The 20,350-nt window shown below is 55.8% G+C and overlaps 1 protein-coding gene and 2 long non-coding RNA genes across 18 annotated transcripts in view; 2 read left to right on the forward strand and 1 right to left on the reverse strand.

The window, feature by feature from the left end:
- Positions 1–1,888: 1,888 nt before the first annotated feature.
- Positions 1,889–11,701, reverse strand: LOC106986720 (uncharacterized). Of its 13 annotated transcripts, XR_008296612.1 has the most exons (6): positions 11,352–11,701; positions 6,589–10,640; positions 6,088–6,219; positions 5,898–5,970; positions 5,425–5,814; positions 3,978–4,721 (listed from the first exon to the last, which is right to left on the reverse strand). It is a non-coding gene; the product is annotated as an uncharacterized LOC106986720 (long non-coding RNA). The 13 variants fall into 13 exon arrangements; XR_008296605.1 differs by having other exon boundaries at positions 5,425–6,219; positions 6,589–7,501; positions 8,523–10,640; XR_008296599.1 differs by having other exon boundaries at positions 5,425–5,970.
- LOC128314708 (uncharacterized) lies at positions 1,991–5,616 on the forward strand. Its single transcript, XR_008296618.1, has 3 exons — positions 1,991–2,170; positions 2,417–4,605; positions 5,493–5,616. It is a non-coding gene; the product is annotated as an uncharacterized LOC128314708 (long non-coding RNA).
- A 179-nt stretch (positions 11,702–11,880) lies between the features above and the next one.
- ATP11A (ATPase phospholipid transporting 11A) overlaps positions 11,881–20,350 on the forward strand; it is a 121,883-nt gene continuing 113,413 nt past the window's right edge. For all 4 annotated transcript variants that reach the window (XM_027065246.2, XM_027065247.2, XM_053218007.1 and 1 more), the window contains exon 1: positions 11,881–12,307. In XM_027065246.2, the coding sequence (XP_026921047.2) occupies positions 12,269–12,307 (39 nt within the window). In that variant the 5' untranslated portion in view covers positions 11,881–12,268. The remainder of the gene's footprint in view (positions 12,308–20,350) is intronic.

The raw sequence follows: 20,350 nt of genomic DNA on the forward strand, positions 1-20,350 counted from the left end.
TTAATTTTTACACTGTGAAAGCCATGGCTGTTTCCTGGAGAGACAGCCGGTGATGACCTCCCCCAGGGCTCTCGGCAGGAATCATTCCATCTCGAGGGGTGAAGCAGAGCCATTGCCATGGGCTCACAGAATCGGGGGCGGCTGCAAGGCCAGGCTCAGAAGGTGGCCGCACAGACCAGACGCAGGGAGCTGGGTGACCCACCACAGGCAGGCCTGGAGTAGCAGCGACCCCTTCTGCAAACACTTCCTCTGCCTTTGGGCTGCTTGTTCAAGGAGAAAAGTCACAGAGATGGTTGAATACCACCCCCGGCTGCACTGGGGAGCAGAGAGAGGAAAGGCTACCCCCCGATCTCCTGTGGTCAGAGATCCCATTGTGCTCAGCGCACGCTGAGTGGTCCCCCCACACCGGCGCTGGGGGAAACGCGGTAGAGAATGACGTCGCACCTCACAAGTGCTGGGAACTGTCTCGCGTCCAAGACCTCGCTGGGTAGGATGTCCCAAGGCGGGGACAGGGCTGGTGGGAAGCGGGCGGCGTAGCCCCAAACTGGCCGCATGCCCTACGGTGGGCTCTCTAGGGAGGCGTGTGGGCTGGGCCTCTGCAGACAGGGGGAGGCAGAGCGGGGCAGGGGGAGGAGGCCTGGAGAACACCAGGAGACCTGTTGTTCCAGCAGGCCTTTCGTCCCGGCTGCCACGTGCCCAGCTCGTTACTGTCCAGGCACTGCCGCTGCCAGAACTAGAGGGATGCACTTTGCTAAAGGATGTCACAGAAGCCATGCAGAGAGTGGCGCACGACCAAGTACCTGCGAAGCCACCGACAGGGGGTGCCACGGCGCCTGCGTCCGGTCCCTGCCGCCGTGAGACATGTTATCCCAGACACAGATGCCCAAACAGCACACACTTACCTCCCGGTGTCTGTGGGCCAGGGGTCCGAGGACAGTTAGCAGAGGCCTCTGCTCGGGGTCTCGGGACCTTGACATCGAGGTGTGGCGGGGGCGGGGCTCCCGCTGAGGCTCAGAGCTGCCTTCCACATTCGCCACTGGCTGCTGGACTTGGTCCCTTGCGGTTGAGGGACCAAGTTCCCTGTTTGTTGCACCTGCCGGCCGGGGACTGTTGTCAGGTGTGGGGGCGCCTGCTGTCCCCTGCCATGTGGCACTTGCAGCAACACGGCAGTCTGCCCCTTCAAGGCCAACAGGAGTGTCCCTGCTGCTTCCAATCTGTCTGACTTCTGCCCTTCATCCAGGCCCACCTGCAAAGTCTCCTTTTGACTAACTTCCAGTCAACTGATTAGGGACCCTAATTACATCTGCAAAATCCCTTTGCGATATGACCGACATAGTCCCTGGAGAGAAAGCCCAGCGCCTGCGGGACTGCAGAGAGCACACGCGGCTTGTGCCTCCCACGACCCTGGACAAAGGAGAAATACCTGAGGAGGGGAATGTTCCATCTGTGCTCTGCAAGGGGGGAGGGGGTTGCCCAGCGCCCAGGAGGGAGGGGAGGGTTCCAGGGGGTGGAGTCAGTAACAGCAGGAAAGGGCTACATACGTGGGGTCAGCCGGAGTGTGAGAGCCAGCGAGAACGAGATTGAAAAGTTGGGTTTTGGTCAATAAAAAGCAATGAGACGGGGCGCCTGGACACCTCAGTCAGTTAAGCTTCGACTCTTGATTTCAGCTCAGGTCAGGATCTCACAGTCTGTGCGATTCAGCCCTGTGTTGGGCTCTGTGAGGACAGGGCGGAGCCTGCTTGGGATCCTCTCTCTCCCCGTCTCTCTGCCTCTCCCCTGCTCATGCGCGTGTGTGCGCATTCTCTCTCAAAAATACATAAACTGAAAAAAAAGGCAATGAAATCAAATTAATATTTAATTGTGAATATGTCAACCATAAATTGGGTGATAGGATCAAATTCTTTATTGTAAAATTCACAAAAGTAAAACGACTCCATGATTGTAATACAACAAACAATAAGGTTTATAAATAGACCCTCGGCAGCCACGTGAGACTCAGTTAGACCAAGACGCCACAGAGCTGTTAGCAGTCCCTTTCTCTGCCATTAGGGACTCTGGGCGGTATTGATCCTCCTGCCTCGGCCATCAGGACGAGCCAAGGGAACCCCCCTCTCTCCCCCATGAGCTGAGGTCCACACAGCCATCCCCAGCTCGCAGCCATGGCAGGCAGGTGAGGAGGGGTGGGAAGAGAGGGTGAAGGAAGGGAAGGGGAGGCAGGGCAGAGACAGAAGACACACGTGTGATGAGGGACCTCTGGTCGCTGGGGTTCAAGAAGCTTCGGAGGTTCTGAGCCACCCTCGTTACAGGCCAGTGGTCAGCTGCATCTGGCCCTGGTCTGTCCTCGCACAGTTCCCAAATCCTCAAGATAAACACAGCAAGAAGTTCTTTTTTTTTTTTTTTTCTGTTTTTACTTTAGGTGGAATTCTGAACGACGGAGAATCAGAGCCCAAACGGGAGACACAGAAGCTAGTCCGGCGATCCCGCAGACGCGACAGCAGGTCCCAGATCTGCTGAGACGGTGAAAGATGGGGTGTGGGTGACGTTCCCACCGAGACTCACGTGGGACCTAGCAGGTGAAGGAGTGTCTTTGTCACCAGCACGGAAGACATTCTCCGCGACGTTGCCTTCCCCACCCGGCAAACGTCCCCCTGGAGCAGCTGAGAAAAGTGTTTTAAAGGGCGGAAGCTAATGCAGGCGGTAGGTTCCATCGTGCATATTTCAGATCCGGGATGTGGGATTCGCGGCCTCACTTGATGACATTTTAATTAAGTTTCTAATTTTACCAGGGAGGGAGCAAAAATAATCTACTGGTATCTTAAAGGCTGACATCACCTCAGGCTCCCGGACAGCCTCAGGGTGCAGGGCTGAGGGCAGGCCGACCCCAGGACCACTGTGGCACCAAGATCCCAGCTGAGGGCAACGGAGACCCTGTGGGCTCAGGAGAAACTTCCGAGCCTCCCTTAACTCCACGGGAGACTCTAAACGGGGGGCCTTTCCCAGAATAAGAACTATTAGCAGAGATGAATGTTATCCGGGTGAGCCATCTGTACGGCAGGACAGACGTCGAATTGCCGAGCATCTGTCCTCTTTCCAACCTGCGGGGTGGGTTCCTTTCCCTGGCAGCCCCAGACCCTCACATTCCCCGTGACACACACGCCTCAGTTTGCCCTACTGTCTTCAGAATTTCCAGGTCTGTGTGCATTCCTCATGCACACGCCCATTAAATTTGATTTTCTCCTGTTAATGTCTCATGTCAATTTGATTCTTAGTCCAGCCAGCAGGACCTTGGAGGGGTTTGCTCAGGATCCTGGAGTTCTGGGTCATTCTCTGAAGGCTTCCAAAGCAGATGGAAGAAAACATCCATCCTCACAGCCTCTCTGGATGCAGATTCTTCAAGGACTTCCTTTTCCTAAGAGACGTCACACCAACAGAGCCACACAGTCTGCTTCCTGCTCTGTTAGGCCAGAAATTGATCATTTCAGTCCCAAATTGGTAGCCTGTCTCCATTTATACCTTAGATTGAAAAATGGGAGACAACTTTTAGAAAATAATTTATAATGAAAACTCGCTGGTTAAAACTAACTATACTTATTATTTGTAGTGAGTGCTTTTAGTTAAAATAAGGTTCCCCAAGTAGGAAATCATTCTAAGAAACTGCCACATGCTATTTGCTTGATTTTTTTAAGGAGCTGATCTGCCAAGTTGCAAGACCCTCCCTTCATAGCATCTACTCGAACACCCACTCATATTTTGGGGCTCATGGGGTACCTCGGCACTCAGTTCTGTTGTGAATGTGATCCATGGGTTTTTGTTTGGCTATGTGGCCACTCTGTTTTAAGGCTGGGATTTGGAAAGACTAAAGACTGCCACCATCGTCTTCTACTTCCAACCTTTTTTTGGATACATCATCGTACTTTATTCAAATTCCACTCTGATCACCTATGGTCCAAGAACACTCGAATAATAAACCAAATATGAACAGATGTTAAAGATTGGTCTTTATTATAGCCAATGATGCCAATCACTTGCCTGTGATCTTGCCGACATAAAACCACATCCACCCCTCGGTGGCCACCAAACCACTCAGCATAGTTTCCTTAAACGTGAACTGTTTGAAGCTACCAGTTTGAGGACCCTTGACTATTTCTTTCAAGCTCTGAGTAGCTGTAGGGATCTCAGCAGGGGTTGGAGGAACCAGCCCAACCTTGGCATAGTGCCCAAACGTGGCCAGTCGAGGCTTCGGGTAAGTCACAGCGACATTCACCAGTGCAGGAAACTTCTCGGTGAGGTTATAGACAAAGTGGACCGTGGTTCCAAGATCACTTTGGACATGTTTTAAACCAGCATTTCCTACCTACGACTCTGTACTCAGCCAAATCACCCATTAGGTATTACATCAGAGAAAAAACTTGTTTTGGACATTTACTTTCCATGCACCGTTCCCAGGAAGCTACTGGAGAATATATTCCACCAAAATAAAGAGACACAACACGAAAGGAGGTACGGGATCCAGACGAGCGGTGGACGGCATTCCCCGGACAGGTGAAGGGAGGCCACCGTGGGGCCAGCACAGGGCGCCAGGAGGCTGCAGGAGAGCATCTCTGGGTGAGAACCGGATGTGTGTGCTCACACGGACAGTTTTGCAACGTTGTCAGAGCTGGCTGTGATTAGCAGCAAATAAGTAAAACCCTGGATTGCGAGTAACTTGTTCTGCGAAGGTTCTGCAAGACGAGCAAACGTTTCTCATAAATTTTAACTAGATAAACGAGCGACGTCACATGGTCACAACTGAGCCAACGATTCTTGAAATTCGCTTTGACCCACTAGTGCTTTGGATTACACGCATGTTTCGAGAACGAGTTATGCTCACAAAACAAGGTTTTACTGTACACAGAAGATCAAGAAAATGAAGGGAAGGAAGGAGTGGTGACCGTCAAGGAAGAAAGTTTGTGCAGGAAAAGACCTGTAGTGAGAACACAGCCGTGGGGCGTCCGTGCCATGGAGGCACACGGCAATGTCCGCTCACGCAGAATAGCACGTAGCGTTAATATGCAGAATACTGACCCAACGAGGATGTCCTAAACCGTGGGGGTAGGCAGTGGTGGGGGGGGGAGGTGTTCGCAGCAGTAGAAAAGAGGTAAACACTTGGTCTCCTCTAGGAAGAAATCAATCGATAGCTTCCAAGGTAAAAAATAATACAGCATAAGCACATTTTTACAAATATGGAAGCAATCAAGGAAGAAAAAGCCAAGGTTATAGGTGATTCTCTGCAGGAAAGGGTTTCAAGCTGAGGTGTCTGGTTATTGGTTATTCTCGTAGGCCAGGTAGCTCTTAATTTTAAAGCCATGCAAATGCACGTCATTGATTAAAAGTAAAATGCATTTTTCACATAAGCAAAGTTTTATTGCAACACAGAAAACAAACCTGATGCGCGTCCGCCAGGTTACACGGAAGGAAACCCACCGATCTTTGCCTTTCCTCTTCTGTTCCAGGTGCACGCTGTTTTGGACCCAGCCCAGCACTTTCCCCACAGGACACTCGGGTCTGAGGCAGAGACGGTGTGACCGCTGTTCCGGTGTGAGGACTCTCCCCTCTGCAGACAGCCCTGGACACACACACATCTTGACCTTGTTGGGAGTGCTGGCCAGAGGTGTCCTGCTTTGTTCTGGGCAGCGGCTCTTGGCCAGGGGGTCAGCCTCTCAGACACGCACACGCTTGCCCTTCTCCCATGCGAGGACCACTGTGGTGGACCTGAGGAGGCCCCAACTGGTTGGCCAGGTCGTGTGATGGTACAGAGGTCACGAGTGGAGGGGCCTGGGGCAACACTGGTGGTAAGGGGGCAGGCGCCCAGGCTGTGAGGCAGGGCAGGGCTCCCAGTTGCCGCAACCTGGACTCACCAGGGAATGTGCTGGGGCTCCTTAGGGTCTCCTCCCTGGATGCAGCAAGCTGGGGAATAAGGCCATGCATCCCCTGGAGGGGACCAAGTAGAGAGGAAAGAAGGATGACACTTGCTGAAAGCCTCTAGTATGGGTCAAATTACACAAATCATGACATTTAGCCTCGTCCTCTCAGCTCCCTGATGCTGACCTGAGCATTCGATCGTGCCCCCAGGCTGGGGACCCACCGTGGGTCACCCTTTTGTATCTTTGACTTCCCAAAGCACCAGCCCTGTCCCATCATCGCTGGCAGGGGGGTGAGGAAGCCCAGAGAAGTGGAGAGCTGGGGGGAGAGTGGGGGGAATTAGCCTCTACGGGCAGAGCCCAAGGCCCAAGGCTCTTTGCCCACATCTCCGTGCTTCCCACCCCACCCCACCTCCTGACCGAAACTCGACTCCCCCCCCCCCACCCCCTCGGCCCCTGGAACAACTCTTTCTCTTTCTGCCTCTTTGAGTACGACTTCTCAAGGTGGGGTCACACACGATGGGTTCTCTCGTGTCTAGCTTATTTTACTCAGAATGATGTCTTCAAAACTATTAAATTACATATATGCATATGTACATTTTTCACTTTTGGCTCTTTGATTAAAATCAGATCACCTCCAGTTAAAACTGATGGAATATTCTTGTAGATTATGATAGGGAATTGATACCTTAAGGAAAACCATTTCATCTTTCTCTTTACAGAGAGAGAGGGACAAGAAAAAGCACTTTCCCTGTTTTCTGGAACACGCCCACAAATAAAGGCGCGGCGACACGCTGTCCTGTGCCGGCAAAGCGCCTGGACGGGGCAGCTGCTCTGAGTGACGCTCCACCCGAATTATTGTCCAGCTCCAATCTCAAAGCTCTGGATTTTATTTCTGTCGTCAGCAGCATCTTTAAGCTTCTGTTCAAATAAATGAGGACGACAAATTATTTTCATGACTTTCTTGGTAATTTCAAGCTCCACAGAACTTAGCTTTTTTTTTCCTGAAAGGAAACTGGAATTAAAATAATTGATTTCTTTAGAAAAAAAAAACAAAAAACAAGGGGCAGGGGTGCAGGGAGTGTGGAAAAGAAATCAGGAAAGAGAAAATAATTCTCAGCATCTTTTCCTTTTATGTATTTTCTCACTGAAAGGTAACTGGGAGAAATGGGGAACTAAGAAGCAAACATACTGAGATCAGGCTCACTTTGGGACAGGCGACCCCGTGGCATGGCAGCCCCAGCAGGTGTTGAAGCGGGGTCTCCGTGGTGGTGCACTGAGCACGGCGGAGGGGCAGGGCCTGGAGACCCCGAGCAAAGCCTCTAGGGCTCACTCCCCAGCCGTGTCTGCACACCTGAAGGAAGAAAGCCTAAGAAGAAAAAGGCACAGAGCGACAGTGGAGACAAACCTGTCAAGGACAGGAGTCAGAGAGCGGGTGGTGTCTGAGGATGGGCGAGCGTGGGGACCCCGCAGCCAGACCTGGTGAGCATAGGAGTCCCAGGACTCGGTGATGGTTTTCACGGCAGAGCTCACACCAGCGTTGCCCAGAAGATGAAATCTTGATAATTCTTTGCGATTGGCACTCACACTAGTCACATATTCTGGATTAAGAATGATAACGAAGGTAACTTATTCCATTTTGGATACCTGTGTACTGACCGACTCTCAGGAGTCACTTCCTCACTGGCTCCTCCCAGGTGTGGGGACACCGGACCCTGTATCATCACCACATTCCTGGAGAAGGGGATGGCGAGTCTGGCGGAGTGAGGTGACCTCAGTCACAGTTGAACCCAGGACCTCACTCTCCACAGCACCCCCTCGCGTACTGCCTGGTCTAAGTGCACAGGTATTTTCTCTACCTGTGCTGGAACCTCGTACCCTCCCTTTATCCTGCTCCATGAGTGCTCGTGGCTGAAATAGCAGTGTAGGGACATTCACTTTTTCACTTTTACTGAGCACCTATCATGTACAAGGGACCGTGCTATGCCCTGGGGAGGACAACAGGAGCAGTAATAGAGGGCATCGCAGGCAGACAGACGTTCAGACCAGCGGATCTCCAACTTGCCGGGTCTCGGAGCTTTTAAAAAACACTGATGCTGGGACCCCACTCCAGACCGATAGAATCAAAGAGTCGGGACTGGGGGGAGGGAGGGGTCCCAAGGAATCTCTGTTAAACATATGTATATATCCCTGGGTGATTTTAATTGGCAACCAGGGCTTTTCGACAAATAACTAAGTTATGCTGAGTTGGTGCCTTTAAAAGTACTAGTAGAGAAACTAGTAACAGAGGGAGCTGAGGAAGGTATAGGGGATGAGGGTGTGACTACAAAGGAGGAGCAGGTTTGTGGGACGAAGTGGGGTTGCCACAGAAGATTCCAGACAAAAGGGATGAGGGAGGCCAGAGGGAGCCTGTGGCTTTTTGCCACCGGGGAATCCCAGGACCAATCCGTGGGAAGACAGAACCCACACCATCTGGCCCTGCAGGGACAGTGGCCTGAGAGAGGGGTACAGAATGTTCCAGCAGCTTGGAGGGGCAAGGCTGCTCACCGAGGAGGCCAAACCCCCCAACGCAGGGTGCCTGTCCTTCCTCACACAAAAACAGAACACATCAATAGCTCATACTTCCCTGTCCCGTGTCTTCAGTAGTCACTTTGGGCTTCAGCTTTGTCATTGGAGAGAAAGGTAACAGTTCTGAAACATCTTTCCTGGAAGGTTCCACTTTTTCGCCCCCCCCCCATTCTTATTTCCCCAAAGTTTTTCTCACTTAGAAGTCAATGAACCCAAGACCCCTGGTTACCATCGGAGGCATCTCCAAGGTGGAGGGGAGGGACGCACAGCAGGTGTTCGCGAGTCTGTGCACAGGTGTGGGTGAGCATCCAGAGGCGAACCCGCAGTTTGACTTCAGTTCTGGAGTTTGCCTCCTGCTTTGTCCCCGCTGTCACCAGACAGCACTTGCCGTGGTGAGGCAGCCATGCTGTGGGGGTTGGCAGCGGGGGTCCCCATGACCTGACGATGAGTAAGATCCCTCCATTCTCCTCGGGTGCTCGCCAGTCAGCAGTCAAGGCTCTGCACTAAATCCAGGCCTATGCCGACCATCTACCGGCATTCTACCATCCAGGGATGTGCACTTAGCCGACCCAGTCAGAGTCCAAGATTCTCTCTGCCCAGTGGGAACGGAGAGACACATATTCCCGCTGCCATTTCACTAGGGACTGGCCGTGATCCTGGCAATACTTCCCACGACTCTTTAAGTCAGTCTGTGCAGACGATTTCCAAGATGACCACACACAGTTCTCTCCTCTCATGCTGCCAGGCCCTCCTCCAACCAAGATGTGAAATCTAGTCTACTCTTCTCCTTGGATCTGGGCCAGCTTTGGAACCTACTTTCCCTGAGAGAATGTGGCAGAAGCAGTGTCCCGGCTTTCAGGGGCTGTATAACGTCTACTTTGGCCCTCTCGGTTTCCAGCTGCCGCGTAAGGAAGCAGAGGCTAGACTGATGAGAAGCCGTGTGGAGCAACAGAGGTAAGCCCGCTCCCAGCTTTTCATCCCCCAGGCTGAGACACTGGACATGACTGAAGCCCCTGAACCTTCCAGAACCTTCCAGGCCCAGCGGAGTCCCCCAGAGAATGCAGGTGCACGAACAGTCCCTGTCAGCACCAAGGAGCCATCCCACCAAACCACGGGGTCCTGGGAAATAAACACTTATTGTCAAAGCCCCCAAGTTTGTAGAGATTTGTCGTACAGAGGTAACTGGTTCACAGGGGACTTGGATTTTCTGTTCCTTTTATAGAGTCCTAACTGATCTGTTTCCATAGATTTTAAATTAAGATGCTCACAGCTGCAGGAGGATTGGTTAATGGCCCAATGGTGTCATCGGGGACCCATGCTTCCTCCCATCTTCCCGTGCTGTCATCCCCACGGTGACGAAGTTCCTCAAGTGACCTCCTGTCCCGGACGTGGGACCCGGCCAGACATGAGGGGGGCCCCGTCCCAGACATGGGACCCGGCCAGATGTGAGGAGGGCTTCCTCTTTATGTGCCTTTTTAAGAGTGAGCAGTCATTTCCCCCACAGCAGGACTCATTGGCTTTGACTTGTTTTAAAGCAGTCACTGCGAGGAATGGCTGATAGGACCCGGGGTTTGCCCCTCGGCATGCAGGGACAGGGCCCTGGAGCAGGATGGGTTTCCACCAGCCAGGACAGAGGGCATGTGTCTGCACCGTTGACTAAAACAGACCCTCCTGAGAGACGGGCAGCCTTTGCCAGCAGCCCTGCAAGACGTCTGCTTGTGCCCGCACACCCTCCATCCAAATGTCACTGTTTGCAAGGCAGAAGGCTAGTCAAAATCTGGCTCAGCCATCAAGGTCCTGGCAGGAAGCAGGGGGCTTGAGAGACTTAGGAGACGGTGTGAGGGAGAGACATTTGCTGCGGCACCGTCACGGTTCTGTGACCCAGCCAGGGGTGCTGCTGTCCAGGGACAGCACCGCAGCCTAAAGAGGCAGGGATTCGTTCTTGGAGCCTGACACCAGTTGTCACAACTGAACAGGAAGGCCTACAAGCCCTGTCCTCACAGAGGGACACAGACACGGTCCTGGTAGAGGCCAGGCGGGAGGGGAGGAGGGCACACCCAGGCTCTCAGCCGACTTCAACCCGAAGCAGGCTGTCCTGTTGGTGAAGGTCCAGTGAAGACAGCCACTGGCCTCCTGGGCACAGGGCAGGACAGAAGGACAGAGTAGATTTGCCTGCAATGTGGAGAATCGACTTGTTAGTTGACCAAAACCTGGAGTGTTTTTCTGCAGGAAAGTAGTTCAGAATCCGGGGTAGTTTAGTCACTATCACCCTGAAGCTGTTCTCATTTCTACCCATCTGCACCTGGGCCAGCAGGTGCACAACCAGGCTTCTCTTCCACCACCAGCCGGGAGGACGTTCACACCCCTGCACGCCACCCAGGGCAGGGGTGCTGCCCCTACAGCCGCTGCCCCTCAGATTTCCTGAGTGGTGACCAAGGGGCAGCAGGAAGAGAAGACAGAGTGAGGGATATCAGTTAAAGCCAGGCTGACTATGGAGCTCGAGAGGGGAAAACAAACGTTCTCTGGTGTTGGTTCCAGGGGGCAGTTCTGTCTGGTTCAGAGACAGCAGGCACCAGGGGCGCTGCAGGGGGATCTGGAGGCCGGGTTGCCTTCCCTGGGGTCAGGCTTGGCCTCCTGGTGTCCTGCCTCTGGGAGGGGACTGGGGGGGGGGCGGGCAGGAGCCGGACCAGCCAAACCAGGAGAGGGCGTCACCGTGGGGCTGGCAGCTGGTGTAACAGGTTCAAGGATTCCAGCCCCTCGCCCCCGCCGGACGGTCAGGGTTACCACTGTCACGACTCTGGAGACCTAAGGCCAGGAGGCGAGGGCTAGGGAGGGAAGGAGTTTCAGAGGGGAGGGATCCCACGAGGCAGGCCCGATGCTCACCTTCACCCCAGCGCACAAAAGCTGAGCGAAGCTGGGCAGCCACCTGAGGCACGACTCGGCCCCATGTGGCACCTGCAAACCAGGAGCGGCCACGCGTGGCGACGGGCCCAGCACCAGGGCGCGACGCAGGCCCGTCTGGCGGGTCCCGCGCCGCCATCGGGCCTTCGGGAGGGAGACAGAAGTTTGGGAGCGTGCGGAGGTGGGGGGTAGGGGGTGGGGGGTGGGGTGAGGAGCCGGGCCGCGGGTCCGAGGCTCCCCAAGGGGCACGGTCCCCGCGGCCCGGCCGCAGGGCGGGCCTCGGGAGGCGGAAGCAACAGGGAGTCGTCCCCGCCCGCCGGCCTCCCGCCTCCGGCCTCCGCCCCGGGGCCCTCGGGAAGCCCCCGCCCTGGGGGCGGGCCGGGCACGGGCACGCGGAGGGCGGGCCACGGCCGCTCGCGCGCGCGCGAGGCGCGGGCGCGGGGGTGGGGGCGCGGGGCGGGGGCCGCGGGGCGCATGCTCACTGGCGCTCGTGACGCGCGCGCCTGGGCCGGGCGGCTGGAGGCAGGGCCGAGAGGGGCGGCGGGCGGGGGGCAGGGGCGGGAGGGGAGGAGCCGGGGCGCCGAGCGGCGCCGAGCGGGGAGAGGAGGAGCCGAGCGGCGCCGAGCGGAGCAGAGGAGCGGCGGGCGCAGGAGCGGAGCACACGGTCCGCGCCTCCTCGCTCCCGGCCCGCAGCCCCCCGCCGGCACCCCGGGCCCCGAGCCGCCACCCCGGGCCGGGCCGGGCATGAGCGCGGAGGGGCCGCGGCCGCCTCCCGCTCCGCCCGGCGCGCCCAGGCCGTGACCGGGTCGGGGGCGCGCGGCCGCACTCGGGCCCGGGCCCATGGGCGCGCCGAGCCGGGCGCGGGGGCGCTGAGCGCGGCGGGCGCGGCCGGAGGAGCCATGGACTGCAGCCTGGTGCGGACGCTGGTGCACAGATACGTGAGTGCCGCCCGCCGCGGGGGTGCGGGGGTGCGGGGGGTGCGGGCTCTGGGGACCCCGCCGCGGCCGGAGGGTGGGACGGGCCCTGGAGACCCCGCGGGGTTCGGGGGGTGCGAGCCTCGGGGACCCCGCGGGGGTGGGACGGGCCCTGGGTACCCCGCTGCGGCCGGGCGCGGCTTGCCGAGGGTGCACCTCGGGCTTGCGACGGCCCGGCCCGGGCGTGCACCTGCTCCGCCCCGCCGCCGCGCGCTCCCTGGAGTCCGGAGGGGACGGGGCTGCCCCAGGGAGACCTTGGTAGGTTTGCGCGCGGCCCGGGGCTGGGAAGGGACTCCCGTCCCTTTGCCTGTCGCGCCCGCACGGGGACTCAGAGATGGGAGACTCACACTCCAGAAAGGCAGGGACTTTGGTTCGTGTTTGTAACACCACCGGGGGAATCCAGAAGTGAAGTTTGGCATCTTATCCCCCTCCCCCCGAAAGTAACCAATCAGATCGGCGCCCGGGTGTTGTGGGCTTCCTCTGGAGTCCACACTCGCTGGTGACCGGGTGTTGGGGTCAGGGGAGGCTCGGAGGGGAGAGCAGGTTCTGTTTTACATCAGAGCGAGGGGACACCGCGCGCGGCTGTAGTCCCTGGCACCGGTATGAAGGGGGTGTGTGTGCACAAGAGAAGGAAAACTGTCCGGAGGGTGGTGTTTCCTGCCACTGTCTCCACAAAAGGCTCCTTGTTCCCCAGTGGCTGACGTCCGCGCTGGGGCACAGGTCTGAGGAGTCGCTCTCCCTGAGGATTGAGGACATCATTATGGGCACTTCGCTATAGGAATTACCTCGGGCAGACTTTTCATCTTTATGAGCTGCCTTTGAGTAGGACACTCTGGCAGAGATCAGTTGTCTCTTTTCATCTCCGGGATCGCCAGGTCACTAACCCCGAGTTGATCACTAACCCGGAGGCTCCAGAGTCCAGGGAACTCCCGGCCACCTTCCTCAGGCACTTGTTCCCTGGGGCAGGTCTCAGGGCCTTACGGTTGAGCGGTTGAGCTGGTTGAGTGAGAGTCACCCAGACTCTGGGAAGGGCAGGGCCAGACTTGGGATCTGGAGCTCATATGATTTCCCCCAAAGTCCCTGTTCTGATGTGAGTGGTAAATATCAGGTGACACCTTTGTTTCTCCACTGGGGTAAGTTCTGGAAACCTCAGTCACAGCGACTGCAGGTGACAAGGTTTGTCAGAGAAATGCGTTGCCGGGCAAGGATGTTCTGTGTTACTCCTGTGTCCAGGAGGTGCGGTCCCATTCACAAGGCCTTTTCCGGCCTTTATTTGCTCAAAGGGAAAAGGAGAAAAGGGTGGAGCTAGTATTTGCCTAAAAAGTGCTTACAGCTTTTCAGTTAATTTTCATTCCCTTCCAACTCTTCACATTTTGTGATCAAAGTAACAAAAAGGAGGGTTTCGCTGTGTGGGGAACGGGCCTCCCGCAGGAGAGTTGCTGGAGGTGTGGGTGTCTCTCCTCTGACCCTGAGGCTGGAGGCCCCCGAGGATGGATCTGACCTCTCAGTTCCTGACCCTTCTCCCGGGAATGGGGTGGACACATGTCCAGCGTTTGCTCTGTCCTTTCCTCCAGGCCCTCAGCTGTTTCAGCTGGTATCAACTTCTATACATTTTCATGTAGTTTGCATATTAAAATTCCCTTTTGCTGTGTTCTTAGGCTTATGAAATGACATCTTCCCTCAAACCTAAGTGGCATCTTCCTTAGTGAACTTTCCCAGCCTGTGCGTTATCTGGTGACGTCCCTGGAATGCAAGTTAGGGGTTACTGTTATTTGTGTTTCTCAATTCCACGTCTTTTTTTCTTCCAGTCTGATCATTTGACTATTTCACCGTATTCGCGTATAAGACTATTCATTTCTATGATATTAAAGTCATTTTGATGCTATTAAAGTAGTTTGAGTTTTTCCAGAAACACAATCTGTTTTCTTGGTTATCTTTAATATGTAAGACCAAATTATATTTCCTTTTGCTAGAGGAAGAGGAGCCTGGGATTGAACGCTTACGTCCCTGTGGTTTTCTTACGTGACTTATTTTATAAGAATGAACAAAAGCCTGTATATGCCCTGTTCTCTTCCAGTGTCCACATGGTCAGAGTTTCTAGGACAGAGAAAACTTTTAAGCCCCTTCTGAGGTGTGAGGGTTGCCAAAAGGTAACCTCTTGGAAAACGTTGCTACCGATACTTTATTCTGGCAAATTCCAGGGGGAGAGAAAGAACAGGCAAATGGCTGGAAGAAGTCTGTCCTGGGTCAGGCCACGGACACTCCAGAGCACGAACGACCGGTTGTGTGGATGGATGTAAGTTGTGCACAGATTATTTGTGTTTACAAATAGCACGGTGTTTATGTACCGTGATGTGTGTGTCATGAGGTAGTTTGGCCCACTTAAAAAAAATTTTTTTTTAATTTAAAAAGTGGATGGAAAGCTAGTGTCATTTCCTCTTTAGACACGCGAGCTGGGAAGCCCGGGTTCAGGCCAGGGTTTCAGTTCTGGGGGAACCAGCGTAGCCTGGCGGGTCACCGCAGCTTCCGTGGGCACCTGCTTGAATGTGAACCTGGCTGGCCCGCTGCGTGAGCGCTGTAACCTTGGGGAGAGGTTCTCTCATCTGAGAACAGTCCTGGCTCCCGTTCAGGGGGCTGTCGTCAGGACTGTGTGTGTGAGGTGATACAGGGCAGGAGCTGAGAGCGGTGCCTGGCTCTCAGGAAATGCTCAGGACATTTATCACCACCGGCTGTTAACACAGTTGGGTCCCGGCAGGCCGGGTTGGCACGGAGGGAGGGAGAAGCCCTCTGTTGGTTGACGCCAGTCAGCGCCGTCAGTGGGGCCCGGGCTGCACGGGAGGTCACTGGTGCCCCAAGATACTGCAGGCCATGTGCAGAGTCCACGGTCCACATCTGGCCATGAAGTTGGTTCATGGGGGAGCATCCCAGGCCAGGATGTGCTCACGGCCATGACACCACGTCCCTTGCCTTCCATGCTGCACATTTAGAAGACCCGACTTAAACGCTCTGGAGGTCAGGAGCCTAATTTTGTTACGTCTGTGTGATGTGTCTGCCACCCTCAGCCGGGGCATTCGTGAGTTCTTTTCTGCCACCTGCCACGGTCTCTACTTGTGTCTTACACTGTTTGCTCTCTAGGATATTTCGAACATTTTAAGAGACTAAACTTCTGAAAAAGGTGAAGGTTTTCCTTGCTGGCAGTAGATCATGTTTCTGGAACAATCTGTTACACCAGGACTTTATAAGGAAAAAGTAAATATTTTTGGTCCCTGGGAGAACTTTAAGCATGACTGTGTTCGAGTGCATTAAACCATCTAAAGGTCCAACTGTTTTATGTGCGCGCATGTGTCTCCTTTTGTTCCTTTTTATCAGCAAGCCGTCTGTGACACACGGTCAGCGTTCACCTGAGAGGCGGCCTGTCCTAAAATGGCATTCTTTCGACTTGGTGACTCCAGTCTCTGTTAAACACTTAAAATGCCGGGGGATTTGGGAGTTGCCTCTCCTGATCCAGCGTTAGATGGCCCTGTGGGGTCTGCAGGTATTTGACAGAGGTGAACCCCCCCTCGGCCACGGTCATGGTCACTCCGCCTGTCCCCTGTGGACCAGGGCTGCCCGGCCTTGGCCTCACCTGCTGAGGTGTTCACACAAGCTTGCCCAGCCCTGATCCTGACCTCAGCGGTACTGCTTCTCAGCCGCACATTTTAAAGTAATCTGCCTGGTCTGTAACTTAACCTTTATGTTCTAGCTTTCAGTTAAAGTTTCTGCATTTTCTCTCAAACCCCGTTTAACTTCTGCGTGTTGAGAGCAAGTGATCCTGAGAGGCTTATTCCGTGCCACAGGGTCAGTTTCATAACACTGGGGAAGAGGAGCGTGTATGATGGGTTTTGCTACAGTCCGTTAAGTTTCTAGGGATGAGGATGCTGTCTCCGTTTACAGTTGGTTAGAGCTGTATTGAAACCACTGATTAACAGACTTCACCGCTTAACTGCACAGGAAGTCCTGTGTTTACAAACCTAAACGCAAATTGTTCCCTGTGCTTGGACCAGATGTTCCAGCAGAAACGGTTGATGAGACATGGTTGGATCCCTAAGTCCCAGACTTATAAATGTTTTTCTAACCCAGTTAAATAGAGGCAGAAATGCTATTTATTTGCAGAGAAAAATCAATGGAAGGCGATTTTTACAGGGCTAGCAGCTCAGGACTAAACAAGGACTGTTTTTGCTTTCACTGGGATGCTGGTACCTGAGAGAAACAGAATAGTAGATCACGGAGGCCACAGCTCGTACCCTGCCTCTGCCTTGTGAGCCGTGGGCACGCTGGCCAACTTCCCCGGTTTCTCTCTTGAGACGGAGGTGATGAGGGTGCCTCCCTGCACGGAGCTTTCATGGGCCCTGCTGGGAATAGATTCCCCCCCCACCACACCCCTGCCAGTGTTCACAGACCTCCAGACCCTCCGCTTTACGTGGAGCATGGAGACTTTGCCCTGGGCTTCATGGAGGGAAGGCAGTCACCAGACAGGACACCCCCTCTCCCAGGCAGCCCACCAGCCCTGCCCTGTCTGCTCTCGCCTCCTTCTGGTGTGGGGCCCCACGTCTCTCTCTTTCTCCTGGATCATCTGTGTCAGTCGGTCGTCTCTGTGGCAGCGGCCAACCCTTCAGATTGCCCCTTCTTTGCGTACTTTCCCGACCCCCCATGCCCCTCCCGTTCTCAACCTCTTCCATTTCCTTCACAGCTGAACTTCTGCTATTGTGCTGCTGTCTCCTGCTGTCCCCCTGCAGTCCCCTCACACTCCAGAGGGCTCACCACCATCACCCTGGTGGCCTCAGGTCCACCTGTGAGGCCCTTGGTGTCCTTCGGGTCCCCCCAGCTCACACTGAGAGCATGCTGACTTCTCGCTGAGCCTTGCACATCCAAGCTCTGTCCCTGGGGCACTTACCTTCAGATAGGGGGAGGCAGACAGAGAGCAAAACACAGGCATAAATGTTGGGGTGGACCTGGGGGAGTGAGCCGTGTGCCAGGCAGACAGGCTGCACTGCAGCCCCGTAGCAGCCCCTCGGCTCTCCTGCCTGCCCCGGACCCTGTGCTGGCACCCTCCCCCCTCCATCCATAACCCTGCCTGGCCCTTCTCGGGTCCCCCAGACTTCGTGCTGGTGCCCTCCCTCCTCCATCTGCACCCCTGCCCGGCCGGCCCTTCTCGGGCCCCCAGACCCTGTGCTGGCACCCTCCCCCCTCCATCTGCACCCCTGCCCAGCCCTTCTTGGGTCCCCCGGGCCCCGTGCTGGTGCCCTCCCACCTCCATCCGCACCCCTGCCTGGCCCTTCTCGGGCCCCCGGACCCTGTGCTGGCACCCTGCCCCCTCCATCCGTACCCCTGGCGGGCCCTTCTCGGGTTCCCAGGACCCCGTGCTGGCACCCTCACCCCTCCATCCTCACCCTGCCTGGCCCTTTTCGGGTCACCAGGACCCCGTGCTGGCGCCCTCCCCCCTCCATCCGCACCCCTGCCCAGCCCTTCTCGGGTTCCCAGGACCCTGTGCTGGCACCCTCCCCCCTCCATCCATACCCCTGCCCGGCCCTTCTCGGGTTCCCAGGACCCTGTGCTGGCACCCTCCCCCCTCCATCCGCACCCCTGCCCGGCCCTTCTCAGGTCCCCCGGGCTCTGTGCTGGCGCCCTCCCTCCTTCATCCATACCCCTGCCCGGCCCTTCTTGGGCCCCCAGACTCCGTGCTAGCGCCCTCCCCCCTCCACCTGCACTCTTGCCTGGCCCTTCTCGGGCCCCCAGACCCTGTGCTGGCACCTTCCCCCCTCCATCCGCACCCCTGCCCGGCCCTTCTCGGGTCCCCAGGACCCCATGCTTGTGCCCTCCCTTCTTCATCCGCACCCCTGCCTGGGAGGAGCCCCCAAATACCTTCTCCATGTCCGTGGGCCCCACATCTCTTTCTTTCCGCATCCCAGCTGCCCTGCCATGCTCCTGAACAGTTCCTGGTGCAGGGTCATTCCTGCGGAAACATCTGCCGAACAAGTGATTTCCACCTCCCCCTTTCAGTATTGCTGATACGTACATGGGCGGGCGCTTCTGAAGGAAACTCACGGGTGCTTCCAAGGATCAGGAGTGATTCATGATTCATGAGAGTCTCTTAAAACATGTTTAATGTGACTTCAAACTTTTGGATTTTCTCTTGGTACATTTCACAGTGGTCACGAAGCTGTGGGGGCGGCAGGCAGCTGGCCCACCCCCTCGCGCGGTGAGCACTACACTGGCGAGGGTTGGGTCCTCAGGGCCACAGCCCAGGGTCCCCGTGCCCCACTGGGTGGCCTGCCTGGCTTGGTGGCTTCCATGGGACACATTTCCCCGGTCTCGGTTTAGCGCTTCCTGTGGATCGTGGCGAGTCCTCGGGTAACTGGGTCCCTGGGACCGGCGTTCTGGCTGGACCACGGGGCCCTCTCCTGGAGGCATGTGGAGCCCAGGCTCTTACCTGCTCCCTGGCAGGACCCGACCCCTGACACAGGGCACAGAACTTCTGGCACAAATGCTTTTCATTTTCTGGGCAAGTAACTGGGTTTCCCAAAATTTGTTAGATTCTCAAAGGAAAACCTGCCTTGGTCAGGGTTGGAGCCCTTGTCCGAGGACACAGGTGGGAAGCTGGTGGCCCACCCGGGGCGGTGGGGGTGCCTATCTGCACCTGCAGGAGCCGCAGGGGCCCGAGAGCCAGACTGAGTGTCCGCAGGGGATTTCTGTCCTTTCCCCAGCCTCTACTTTGTCGGGCTGAGGCCAGACCTGAACAGGAGCTCTGTGGGCAGCTGCACCTGTACTTGCCTCTGCAAACAGCTCTTGAAACGTGTCCCCAGCCACTCTAGGTGGGGGAGATACTCATTTTGTGTGAATATGAACTGGGTTCTTATCAGAAGCGGTGGGTAAATTTTTCCTGCTCAGACAGTTGGTGAAACAGTTGGTGAAAATAAGATCATTTCCTTGGTTTAGAAAATAAGATGGGAATTTCAAGAGAAGGTTTGTTACCTACGAGGAAGACTTTGGCCAAAGACCAGCAAATTATGCATTCCACACAGGTGGTGTCTCTGCCCCCAGTCTGCTCATCCCCTCGCTCCCATGCCCCAGAATGGAGTAAGGAGGGGGGCTGCTGAGAGAGAGGGAGGGAGAGAGACACAGGGACAGAGACAGAGAGAGAGCGACAGAGAACAAAGGGACGGCCCCCTCTCTGAAGGAGCCTGGGATGTCTTGCATGGGAAACAGGGAGCCCTCGCAGCATCTCCGTGACGGGCACCCCGTCTGTTCCACACAAGAAGTGATCTTGGCCACTGCGGTCTGCGTCCCGTGAGGGGTGGTCCTGTGCCGTCAGCGCGCCCTGCCGCGTCCTGGAATGACCTTGAGAAGCAGGCCAGTCCACTCACAGCTCACTGCAGGGGTCACTTCATTGAAACCCTGGACCTCTTTTGCCTTATTGGTGAGTTTGCCCCCAGGTGCCCCTGCCTGGACCCAGTTTCCCGCCTCCCAGATCAGACTCAGGAGGACGGCGGGCGCTTTGCAGGAGGACATGGGGACAGAAGTTCATGAACCAGGGTGTACCCAACAATGAGAGTGGTCTTGGCACTCTGAGGTGTGCCGTCTGGAGAAGCTGGTTTGTAACTATGATCTGCTTGGACCCCTGGTCCTTCTTCTCATTGTTACCCTGGGGCCTGCACTTTCGTGTCCAGGAAACACACAGATATGACATTTTCTTGATGTGCGTGAGCATGTATCCATGCTCATGAGTTAGCGTATGCATAGTTAGTCCCGGGGTGGCAGGTGGTGGTTGGCATGTGACAGTCAGGCTCTGCTTAGTTTGGTTCAGAGGTGAGGAGCTCGGGGGCACAGGAAAACGGTCGTCTGCCCTCCTGGAGAAGACCCCCCATGTGTGCCTGATGCTGTCGTGCCGGGAGGATTCCGGACCCAGGGAACCAAGGGCCGGGGGTAGAATCTTGTGTAAAGCATGTGGCTAGCAATTCATTTTGCCCC

Source organism: Acinonyx jubatus, chromosome A1 (assembly GCF_027475565.1).
Source record: "Acinonyx jubatus isolate Ajub_Pintada_27869175 chromosome A1, VMU_Ajub_asm_v1.0, whole genome shotgun sequence".
Classification (NCBI taxonomy): Eukaryota; Metazoa; Chordata; class Mammalia; order Carnivora; family Felidae; genus Acinonyx; species Acinonyx jubatus.